At 41.9% G+C, this 12,795-nt stretch overlaps 1 protein-coding gene across 2 annotated transcripts in view; it reads left to right on the top strand.

The window, feature by feature from the left end:
• Window positions 1-10,837, top strand: part of LOC147755847 (uncharacterized) — a 90,640-nt gene extending 79,803 nt beyond the window's left edge. Inside the window, exons 4-5 of one of the 2 annotated variants that reach the window (XM_086988069.1) lie at window positions 9,137-9,287; window positions 9,889-10,837. In XM_086988069.1, coding sequence (XP_086844195.1) covers window positions 9,137-9,287; window positions 9,889-10,002 — 265 coding nt within the window. In that variant the 3' untranslated portion in view covers window positions 10,003-10,837. Of the gene's footprint in view, window positions 1-9,110; window positions 9,596-9,888 lie in introns of those variants that run through there. The other variant, XR_015327096.1, reaches the window with a different exon arrangement.
• Window positions 10,838-12,795: the final 1,958 nt, after the last annotated feature.

The following is a 12,795-nucleotide window of genomic DNA, read 5'->3' on the forward strand; positions in this document are numbered from 1 at the left end:
AGTTATATCTACACTTCATGCAAGCGGATATATATGGCCTGGCTCTGCTGTTTACGTTACCCGTCAGCCATAGTACCTATACAGATCTGCCCTGCGGCGCTGGTAAACCGCATCGATATATATCGTATAATAACGAAAGTTAGCAGGGTTGGATTGAGCTGTTCAGCTGGTTGGTGGGCTAGCCATTAAAGTCACAATACTCTACGAGACGCCTCCCACCCATTGAGCGGTTTCTACTAGCTGTGTTACACGGTGAACACAAAACACCCATTGGGCTGTAAGTGGCCATAGTCTTCGGAACGGCGCTTCTGCGAGGATGGCGAGTGAAGGGAGGGGGGGAAAGGTCGATGAAGCGTGTAATGCTCTTGAGAGGCCTCACCCGAGCCAGGGATAACGGAAAGGGGCTGGGGGTGTTACCATAGAAGTATGCGCTTTGCTGAGCCTTAAGGAAACGAACAAGCAGATCATGGAGCTTGTATGATTCCCATGAGATAAACTGATAACAACTCTATTGTACTGTATATACCAATCGCTGCTTTCGGACGGATTAATAGAACGAAATGGCAGTGGTCGGTTCTTGCTGCGGTCGCCCTAGTGTTCTTTAGAAGGGTAAACTTGACGCATCACTTAATGCTCCTGAATGGAGTCTCAGGTACTGCTGCAAGTGTTTAACTTGACGAGCAACCACATTGAAAGTCGGACTTCCTTTAAACAGGTAATACCAAAGCAGTAAATAAGGCCTATAACATAACACTAGCTGTAGCAATCATAACAGGTGATTCACGCGACGACTAGGTGTTTACGACGATTTTTCCCGTCAGATCAAAATGACTTCTACGTCTCTGCTTCAATGTACGGCCGGTTTACTTCAACAACTCTGACTTCCTATGTCTTTTACGCTAAATTAGCGTGACTAGAAAAGAAGGCTCATTGGCGTATGGCGCAATTAGACGTCGTGGATACGATGGCCAATAAAGATCGAGAAGAATCCTGACAAAGGTTGCGATTAAGTTCTCCTTTCGAGGACCATGTCTGTCAACTCAATGTTGTGCCCCTGAATGCCCCAGAACGTTTGAATGAATCTGGAGACCATATGTAGATTATCCGTCGTTCATATTGCTACGGATTAAATGTTGAATTTGTATGACGCTGTTAAGTAAAAATGCATTAAGTGTCAATCTTTTCCAAACATATATACGTGTGTCATATCTGAACGAAGACGATTGCTGATCAAACAAATAATAAATAGCCCAATACTAGAATGCTCGGCTTATTTTCTTTGCATTAAGGATAACTAAGCCGATATGACATAAATGTGTGTTTATCTTTAGGTTATAAGCGAATACACCCGCTACATTATTGTTGATGAAGATAACTAAAGCCGTCACCGTGATATCCTCACCGGCTGCGAAAGATAGGTTGGAGTGCGCCTACTCAATTCGATAATTCACAGTGCCAGCCTTTCATCAAGCATTAGTATGAACGATAAATAAGGTGAGCTGTTTGCCATCCGTCAAATGCGTTTCTCCAGTTCTCGAAGCTAAGTGTTCGCAAGGAAGAGCTGCACGGCATAGTGCTTCTCGTTGGCTAAAAAGTTCATGGGCACAGGAAAGCTCGAGTTTCTAAGTTAAAAACTCAGGTAACCTTTACGTTTTAAAATAGTTAGTCCTGAAGAGTGATGTACTATCGTCACCCAACTTAGATTTTTCTGTTCACATCAGCGAAGTAGCGAAGCTCTCCTTGAGAATCAGCAACACTCTTTTTCACCAAAACTTCTGGACATGAATATGGCATTTTCTAAAGGTTTCATTACCCCCCCCCCCCCCCAAGCATTTATTTTGCTATAGAATATGACTTTTCCACCTGAGAAGGGGTTAGTCAAAATAGGTCAACGAAGATGTAAAGTCTTTTCCTGTTAGACCCCCGCCCTCGTTAAGTACCGAGCTAATAAGCTAACCCTAGGCTGTATCATAGGTCAGATTTTCCTTAATACTCACTCGAAGTAGCTCAAACAAAAACCATATCGACGCTTTATATCCGACCGTCTGCAATATGTCCAATATTGTCGACCGCTCCTCATTACAAATCGAGAGCAAAGAAGGGTCGTTGCCATCTTTAGGCAACCATGAGCAAACGGTCTCATTCCTGTTAGCTAAATCGTAGCGATCAGCTACCCGATTTGGGCTCCAATTTTTATCTTGTCCTCTTTTCATTTGATAACACGTGTCCTGCACCATATACTCGAAGCGGGACTTGAATAAGCGGTCATTCTTTACCTGAACTAAAATATGAAATCGAAAAGAAAAAACAATATATATGTATATTGTAAAGCATAATAATGCCAGCGGCTCAGTAGGAACTGTATGTACTGATGGCCAATTTAATTAAGATTAGGTGGCTCAAACCCGGGAGGGCTCGTGATTAGAAGTTGTACATGTTCTGGAAGACTTGTGTGGAAAACTTGGAGAAAGTGTCATACTTGAAGCTTTACGAATGGTAATTCGTGTACTTCAAAAATCACCGCGTCATTCAACCGATTTCCAATACTAATGCTCATTCTTAACCAATTGTATCCAAGCCGATCTGTTAAAGACGCCTAGTATACAATAAGATTCAGTCCAGAAAGGACCAAATTATTGTCTGATAACCTCTTAGTCATAGAAGCCTACTTTAGTGGTTTTTGAGACAAAATGCTTCCATTATCCCTTTCTGATTGAGAAAGCACTTTGTATAATTACGTTTGCCCCACTCGACCTAAGTATATAATGGAAATTAATGATCCTAAATCGAAATGGTTCTATGCTCACAGTGTCTCATTAAGCAGCTTCTAACGAAATACGTAATTGGGCCAGAACCCGAATATATTTGTATAAAGACATTTTCATGATGAATACGTTTCGAGATCAAGCAGTAGCCCAAAAGTCAAACATAGTAAATATATTAATTAATAAATTAATATAAAAAGAAAGGAAATATATTAATCATAGGGATGAAGCTGCGAATAATTTTTTTGGTGAATAGTAAAAGATCTAAAAAAAAAAAACATGCTCAATTTGATAGTACCTTTTTTCATAGAGAAAACAGTTTTGTGCCAAAATCTCGTCTCACACATACATTGTACGGGCACAACTTACTTTTTAATATACACACAACGAAGATACTTGAAAACTATATTTTAGTTGATCCAGAAGCTTTTCCCAACCATCACCAATTTAACTGAAAAGTACTATACAACACATTTCCTAGCATATACTTGTCATTATTGTTTATCATTTATTTCTGTAGTTTTGTTTGACTTTGTGAAAGTTTTCGCCGGCGACCTGTTGCCATACCCCACAACCCATGACGCCTGAACCTCTTATTCTCTACCTACCGTTCTTTCGAATGTCCTATCGCTGCTGCTGTTGTTGTTGCTTTCGTAAAAGACCAGATTTATGAAAACAATGCTGTAATGCAGAAAAGGATTCTTGCAAAGAACCCACAGATTCGATCCTATCCTAGGCAACGGCTGCTGCACCTGCGAGGAATTTGTTAATGCAACATCGCTGGAGTGTCGTAAACGGGGCGTTGGTAAAATGTCCCGCCACGAGCGAACGAGCTCACCCAAACCGTTTGGTATTCCAACACTCCAAATAGCGCCTATGAACAGATAAGGGGTTCTGATTGCGACAAATCTCCAATTTCCGGCGCGCTTCCTTCCGGGTCCAGTGTCGTCGCCTGACGTTGCGGCAGTACCGGCGTCGCGTCACAGTTTTCGTCGTGCTGCTGCTGCTGCTGGTGACGGTACTCATGTTGATAGTGATACCGTTATATCCCTAGCGATTTGAATCAGCCGATGCGTAAAGCGACAAGCGGGCCCGCCAATGGCCTACACGGTAAACATCAGCAGCAACAACAACAACAACATCAGCGATGGCCGCGGCAGACTCAGCCGAGAACTTGCAGCCCGCTACAAACTTGAAATCTATCCCGTTCGTCCCTGCTCCGATTTCCCTACCTTATTTTAAGCCGACGTGCAGAAGCCTCGTTAGTTGCCGTCGGTCAGTTAGCCGTGTCTGCTTGCACCCCACGCCCCCGTTACTCCCATCATTTGTTTTAATGGGACGCGTGCATTGCAAACGTCTCTACAGCCAAGTAAGTCTAGTTTCCCTAAGCTCCATGAAACGTCCCATAGCCATGTTTGCACTACCGGTTCACCCACCCGGCTATCGACAGCCTCCGAGGTGAACCTTTCGTGCAACCCTCGTTTCGTGTGAGGCTGAGCTTCCTCGCCCTCTGATTCAACAACGTTGCGGTCCTCTACAGTGGGATTTTTGTATATTGAATAAGCAATAAACGTTAAAAATGCAAGTTTGCTGAATATACTAATGTTTTGATATGGCCAATCATTATCTATAGCAGATATTTATGAATGGAGTGCTTGAATGTGCTCGTTAACAATTATGAGTTAAGATGATGATGGTGCTAACATATGAGGTGATGCAGAGACGGCCAGCAGAAATAAATAACTTGGAGAGAAAGGTAACAGCAGCAGCGACAGTAAGGCCTTGGCAGGACTCAAATAAGCCTGGGCGTTTCGTCTAAGCTGATAATGCGAAATGCGTCGTACGCGCCGAACAACAGGATGGGTCTATTTTGCTTCGTTAAAACAGCTGAATTCGATACTGCGAATAAATCTCAACATTGACTTGGCATTATGGTTAGTTGTCGTTTTTTTATAGATGTAAGAGAAGTTGAATTCAGTAGCATTCACCTACTATAGAAGTAACTGTGGGAAGGCTTCCGTGGCTATTAGGCATGGAAGGTCGGCAAAGATTTCGTCGCAACTTCACCGAACTGTAACAGAGAAATCTATTTCGACTGCGTGGCATATCTACTAGACAATAATGTTCGACCGTGCTATCTAATATGTCAGTAGTCTTCGCATGCTTCTGCATCGAGCAACCCCGACAATTCAAACGAAAATGATGGGCTGCCAGCTTATCTGAGATCAGTATTTGCGCAAAAATCTAGCCTTTCAGCACGATATTGCGTTCCTCTGCGTTTCAAGTCGCAAAGGGTGATGCACGTCCTCAATGATTTCTATGTCTCCCACGGATGCTGTACAGTGTCTCTAAACACGCGCCATGATGTACTATGCTTCCTCGATTGACTATGTATTATGTTATAATTTATTCAGTGTTATTATTATCGAGATAGCATCAATTCAAAGCTTCCAATAACAAACACTGATCAGTCCGCAATAGGCTATTTTAAGAAAATGTATCGGAAATAAAAAATTATATTTCTAGAGAAAACACCCTCGTATTCATAGCTGATCGTTTCAAGACATATTATACTAACATTGAGAAGCACTTTTCGTTTCGTTGTGTACTCAAGCTTAGAGAGCTTCGTGCCGTCATTTTATCTAAGTGGAAATATTCGACAGTGGAACAACCAATGACAGATCAAGGACTAAGTAAGGCCGTTTACGACCCGTTTATACCGTCGTTACGCTTAGCTTAAATTCAATTGAGGGACAGATTGTATTTGTCATACATATATATATTTAGGCTAAGGTTTTCCCTTTATGCCAGGGCTTTGGCCTGGCCAAGATGTGCCATTATCTGACCGCTGTCAAATTTTCTGCCGAGTCACTACGAGTGTATTAAGAAAGCTACCGCTCCTCCTAGGCGAAATCGCTAGAGATATGACTTAACGCTAATCGACCGTAAGCAAATGACTTTACAAACATATTTTAATGATCCGAGCAGAGCATTAACATATATAGCTAATTATGGGTGTTTCAACAGCATCACGATACTACGATCTTCAAGAAACTATGTATATGGCATGAACAAAATAGCCCAGCCTTATTTATCTCTAATATACTCGATGAAACTTTCCCATGCAAGGCTAGATTCAAGCCAAAGTAGCGGAAGTTTTTCAGAGATGCCACGTGTCAAGCATGTGTCATGGCAGATACACTGGTGACCTAAGAGAACCATGTGGCCTTGGTGTTTCCTTTTTTATCGAGTGCTGATAGCTCGTTTACCCAGAAACACTTGATAAATACGAATAGAAAGCGTTTGCCCTTGCGATCATTAGATTACAATCCGAACGATAGGTGATATAGGCAATGGCTAACATCACTGACGGGATCTTTTTTACAACATGTCGGCCGTAAACCTGTATATGCTTTCAGACAATCGTGAAAAAAAAAGCAACAATCGACAAATTAATGGAAATTAATAATGAACTGAAACCATGTGAAATGTTCGTTTGATGGTCTATATAAATATTTGTTCGGAACCGACAATCAGTAGTTAGCTTACCGCGCTTTAGACATTCTGTTATAGTATGTAGGAACCCCACTTTTTAGGCCCAGGACCTACATCAAACAGTTCCACTTAGTAATACTAGTGAATCGATCGGCCATGTTGCCGACAGGTCTATATAGTAGATGAATTCTCTGATTTCCAGCGAGCTCCAATATTGCCTACGTCACGTTTTTACAACTCATTTTAACCGGAAATTAAGCTTGAGACCTCGTGCTGCGAGCCCGATGCCCCTCCACGGGAAAGGTGAAAAATTTTGCTAAAAAAGACCTTAAGATGCGCTGTTAGTAGCCCATAGATTACGAAATTCAGTGAACCCTTGCGATGAACATCGATGCTGTGTCTACTGCACGTCGCTCGTTCGTTTGTACGTTATATATGCTGAATATCATTCTTATATTCGTATATTTTCATTGCATCTGCGCCGTCTCGCCTTCGTCAGCATCACAGTCACTACCGCTATTATCTGATTTGTCTTTCCCGCACAGTCTGTCTATGAGTCTATATACAATATTTTCTCCGCATGCTCATTTGATGGAGATTGCTGTTGCCACTGTGCGGGGCCTTAGCTGGCCACTGGTCCTGCTGTTGTTGTCGTGGCCTTACGGTGGACGGACCCACGTTCGCTCTACCCCGCTTTTTCCGTTTCGCCACAAGGTTTCGCTGTTTTTTTCTAGTCTCTGCTTCCGCCGCTCGTCTTGTTTTCTCGCTCAGCTTTCCGGAAAGAGAATGTTTCCTCCGAGAATATGATGGGCTTTTCGCCAACCTGTAATGCCTTTTTCTTTTCTTGTTCTTTTTCCGCGGCAATCTCTTTGGGCTTCTTCCTAGCAACATCATTTTCTAGCTGCTGTTGGATACTCGCTCAACCAGCAGCGTTTCAGTCTTATCTCCTTGGCTGCAGTGTTTTTCTCTTGTCGACGACAAATCGCAATAAGATAAACGCCCCTTTATCCGAGACCCCGGAGTTCCTGACAGAACCTGGAGTGCCCTTATCCTCCTAGTTCCCGCCGTCCAGGCCCCAGCCTCAAACCGCGAATCAACCCTCAAAAAACACACAACATCAGTGTCCTCAAGCAGCGACGTGAGCATCTGTGTCAAGCTTCTGTGCAGCATTGTGGCCCCAAGACAGAACAACGATTGCAGCACATATACCCACCGCTAGAGCGCTCTTGCAGGAATTAGCATCATCCCAACTGCAGGTGCGCCTGCCCACCTGGCAAAAGAATGCTGAATGCCCTGAATGAACACAAAGCACAAGCTACACGCCAGCTGTGTATTTAGACCTTAGCTATTTTTCGTTTGGAGTTGATCCACAAAGGGCTCGAGTGTTTTTTTCTCGAGCACCGACGTCATGGACGCAGAGACTTAAAATTGCTTAAGCAAAAAATAGGAAGTAGTTAGCGAGAACAGAAAGTTTGCTTTGTCCTGAGAAAAGTTTGCCTATTTGTCAACAGGTTGCACAGATGATCGTTAATAGAGGATTCGGTCTATTGCCAACAAGGGCCAAAAGGAACCTATCGAACCTATGGCGGTTCCACGTAACGTTTTAATTGGCCTAATTAACATTTTATTTGATATCTGGGGTGTGTGTGTGTGGGGGGGGGGGTACATCGCGAAGAGCTTTAAGTACAATAAATATATTTCTTAGTCGACTGCTATCGAATAGTCGTGTGGCAAACATTTTCAGCTGGTGTGCTTTGCACTGATTTTGTTATCGCGCTGAAACGGAAGCTCGTGTATTCTACTCAGAACCCAGGAACGGGATCACTGCTCGAAGCTGTTAAAATATTCTACATTTTTTCAGCGGGACAACTTAGGCCCCTCGGCAAATAGACGTGTACTCATGTCTCCGATTCGTAGCAAAACGCATTTCTACCAGCTGGATTTTGCCCAGCTATGGAAGCGCTAAAACATAAGTAAAGCCGTAGCTATTGTAGAAAAGATCGTTCTATTCCTATATGGAGCCTGATTACACTTATCTTTTTCTCCCATAAAGTTACGATATATTGGTTTTCTAAAAGCTGCAAGCTTGCGCACTTTGGTTTAATTTAACTTCTCGGTCTTAGGGCACTATAGGTGACATAAATATACAGGTAATAGTAGTAGTAATAGAACAACGGATAGGCACTGGAAGGGATTGTAAGCAGTGCTCTTTAGTTACCATGTACACAACTCTCATGAAAATAACTGAGAAGCGTCCAAATATTGTTTTCCCTCTGTCTAATGACTCTCCCGGGCTTTAAGCCTCGTTAATTAAATCATTAACTCGGAAATTAATCAATAAATTTAAAGGAAAGCATAGTTCTTACAAATAAAATGTGGTATTACGGACAACGAGATGCACAAAAAGCAAGAGATTTCTATCGAGGTCATATTATCTTTGCAGTGCTTGACAAAACGAAGTCATTTTGGCATGTGCGAGGAAAATGAAACCACCCGACTTCATGAACTCCTGCTCGCCTGCCAACTAACTCAATGCCTGCCGTGTAGGGACATCGTCTGCCATTGTGTTGTTGATATGGCTAGCTGGATAAGCGGCAATAAAGTAGGCAAAACTATTTGCAATATATCGCTATCGCTGCTGCGATGTAGTTTCTTATCTTTCTATGTAGTGTATCACACTGCCCGAACTATCTTGTCTTGTATAGATCTATTTGTAGGGCTAGGACGCTCGCAATGGTTCTTTTCGTTACGTTACAGGGAGTAGAGATCAAAAACAATAGCGTCAATACTAGCAGGCCAGACCAGGCCGAGCATAAACAAGCGGGCAAAACTAACTTGTACTTTTTTTAGTCTTTGTTTTTTTAATGAAATTGCAGAAAGGTAGACAACCGATCTGGCGAGATAGCAGCAATAACACAAAAAACGGTAGAGTCAGCCCGGGTGGATGATGATCCAATCGCTATGGTTACGTCCCGAATGCGCAATGGAAACCGCTGGATGTGTGAAGAAACTCGTCCGAGAACAGAGGTATTGGACAAGCAAATAGAGGCAAAGATGAAGAAAACGGGTCGGCCAGAATTGAGTTAGTTTAAATATTCGACTTTAGACAACATTCCTATACTAACGTAAATGGGTGAGATGTTAATTAACGCTTTTTTAAAATGTGTGTCAGTTTTAAGATATGACGAAGGCTTAGTATCAATAGTGAAAGCTGTTTTCGCTGTAATTATGAAAAACACATCAGGTTATGTTCGGTTAGAGCAAATACATAATCATAGAAGCAAATGCTTTCCGTTTTGAAATAAATTTCGCTCAATATTTGGGAAGTAAATAGATTTTCGGCTCATTTTATCTGAACTATGTTCTATCCATCCTTCTTCCGGACAATACGGCGTTTCTCTTTCTCCTCTATACATACGATTCTTGTACATACCTTCAAGATGTCAGTCATACCCGACATGCCACGAATGTATCTTGTTTTTTTATCGTCACAAGGGTTTGTGTACCCTGGCTGCATAGCTGACAACGAAACATTTTCTGGCTAGGCGTTTTCGAATCGGTCCTGTATTATTACGTATAGATCGAAATCATCACCTCGGAGGGGTGAAAAGAACGCGGTATTTTTCAGGCGCATAGGACGCCAGCCGGGCTTGCCCTCGGGGACAGATTGACACGGCCGACGGACGTCAGGAAGAGACCGCGTACACTTGGCCCCCGCCTGGATGAAGTCTCGGCCCGCTAACAGGTCTACACACCTAGACACACACAACACCACAAATGTAGCAGTGTACACAAGCGTAGTGCGTACATGAAACAAGGAGTATACATTGTTTGCTAAGGTCTCATCTTACTGGGGGAGCTAGCGAAGATTTTCACTTTGTATAAGTTTCTGTTAGAAGACGGCTCTGGCGGGTGATATAGACGACTAGGCAAGTACTTTGAAAAGGCTGACAATGCCCCAAAAGACTACTGTAGGAAACGGCGTACCGCGTGCCCATCCACAGCGGGCGCAGCCAACGGACGTCTGTTTACATAGAGGGGGCATGCATTAGATCAACGTTCACAACCACAAAAGACTGTTGGCGGTTACGGTGCTTCGATAACTTTTCGTTCGCAGGAACAACACCATTATGTGACACGGCCGTCGGTACGCTGTGGCCTAGCAAATGTTAAGGCAGGTGTCAAACGAATTAACTGCAGACAGAAGCATTCAAACACGATATCCTTGATGATTCTGAGACGGATTCGAGGTCGCCCATAGGCCAAAACGTTATGATGTCTTGGTACTTTTAGCCAACGGCTTGCTTCCTCGAGGCGCATTTAATGTTCATTTTACGGCTACATTCGATAAGGGTTATTACGCCTGGTCAATTAGCAACGCTGAGGCATGAATATTTGATTTTAGTCAGCTATAGTTTGATGAGAAACTAACAAAAGTGCGCGCGCATCATTCGTAAAGTGAAGTCTGTCGTTAATTCTAAATTAATCCTGCGCCCTTCGACTATATCGCATATCAGGAACTGAATTATAAGAAAAAAAGAAGACAACGAAAAATAAATATAAATTAAATAGACGAAGATAGTGTTATATTTTCTTTTTTGCTTTCCCGTGTCGCAGAACGTATTAGATACAATCACAAAGGCCTAACACGATTCCGCTATTATAGTTAATTATCATTATCAAAAAAATGCTAAGCGAGAAATGTGAAAGATGAGTAAGTAAAGTATAATTATGATTTACTATGAATGAACTTGAAAGGGTTTCGTATTGAGAATAAGGGTCTGTGTTGTCGTATGCAGCCAGGCAATCCAAGACTATACGAATACCTCAAATGAAAATTGAACCTAATTGAAAATCCTATAAAAATATTTTCTTAAAAACCTAACAATGCCAGTATAGAGCCTGTCGACAAATTCCATTCTGGCAGCATTTTCTGCTTGAAGAATCTATGTGGAAAAACTGAGTGAGCAACCACTTCATATATAGGATTAACCCAAGCATCGATCCTGTGACAGTACGACAACAGCTTCATATTCAGGCGTAATCCCAAGGGAAGAGTGAAGGAGACGAAGCGGCCTGTGGAATAGGTCAAACAAAAATATGCTAGAGAAGGTACCTTATAGGTGTTTTTTTGACGGGGCGCCAACACTCGTGTTTATAATTTAGTGCAAATCTGTAATTTTGTTTACCAAAAGTCCACTAAACAAATACTAAGGATGTTTTCTGTTCTTATCCAATTTAAACGTTCAAAGGTTCTGAGTAAAAAAATGAAATTTATTAATGACTAGTGGTTTCTCTTATGCATGTATCATGTCTATTATAAACAGATCGGACATCAAGTTGATGCAACTTTTTTTTCGCTCTCCTATCGTCTTTACGAGGTAGACAGTTGGCTATAATTTTAAAGATCTATTCAGTCTGTCTGTTGAAGTACATAGCATTTTGATCATATGCATATAATTTTTTCCAGTTTTAAGGGTTATAACTTGAACATAGATCACTGGGATTTTCCCTTATATAGCCCTATACAGGGTAAAACATTTATTTAATAGCGTACAGCTTTCCGAAGCAAAAAATTCACTATGTATATGTACCGTATTTTTAGGAGTTTTTCCAAACCACTGTAATTTAGATACTTTAAATCACGTTGTTAGAAATTTATCTAGAAGCATATTGTCAGAGGTAAATGAGGTAGTTTTCTTTTTAGCTTGTGAGCCTGTTGACATGCAGGTAGCCGTCCTATGTTTTGCAGCGGTCTATTGTAACATTAGTTTTATGGAAGGAAGAATCTATGTCCTCACATCTACGAAAGAACTCACCGTAAGTTAAAAAAAAATCGATCTGTTCTTAAGACCATTAATAAATAGCTGCGCATATGCTAAAAGCCCCGCGTGAGTCGGTTACGATTTAACGTGTGCCGATTTAGAACTCGCCTAGGTAGCTTACCTGCTCGATTGTGCCAAACTGTTTATGTACTGCACGACGTTATATAGAAGACCTTACCCATATACAATACCCAATATAATGACGAGAGACGTATTTAAAAGAGGAAGATTAGGCTTCAGTATCCCAGATGATCAAACCGCTACTTTTTATCTTCTCCGCAATATTCTCTCTAAGGGACTACCTGTCAGTCGATGCAATATTAGTAATATTCTAGTGGAAGTAGAGAGGCATTTGAGGCTCCTTACGTATTCGGAATCGACTTGGCGGAGTGGCCAATTGCCCTATTAGAATATGACATTTTTATTGCCTGTATTTTTCATAGCTTAACCTTAGGACCTAGTTAAGGAAAACAACAGATCATATTACCCACGTCGGAAAATAGCGGTCGAGCGTATCCGAACTAAGATGCTGATACTACCAGCGGGAGCACAATAACGAAAGGCAATATTTAGACAGCCGAAAGTACACATATTGAGCACAGCTTGTTGACAAAGGGTTCGCACGATCAGTTCCTTCCGAACGAATGTTAACGTATGACTGGCGTCTTGTCATCAGGACTAAAGATAATCACTTCAATTACTATAACTGG

This window comes from Varroa destructor, unplaced genomic scaffold, assembly GCF_002443255.2.
Source record: "Varroa destructor unplaced genomic scaffold, Vdes_3.0 BEIS01000004.1, whole genome shotgun sequence".
In the NCBI taxonomy this organism is placed as follows: domain Eukaryota; kingdom Metazoa; phylum Arthropoda; class Arachnida; order Mesostigmata; family Varroidae; genus Varroa; species Varroa destructor.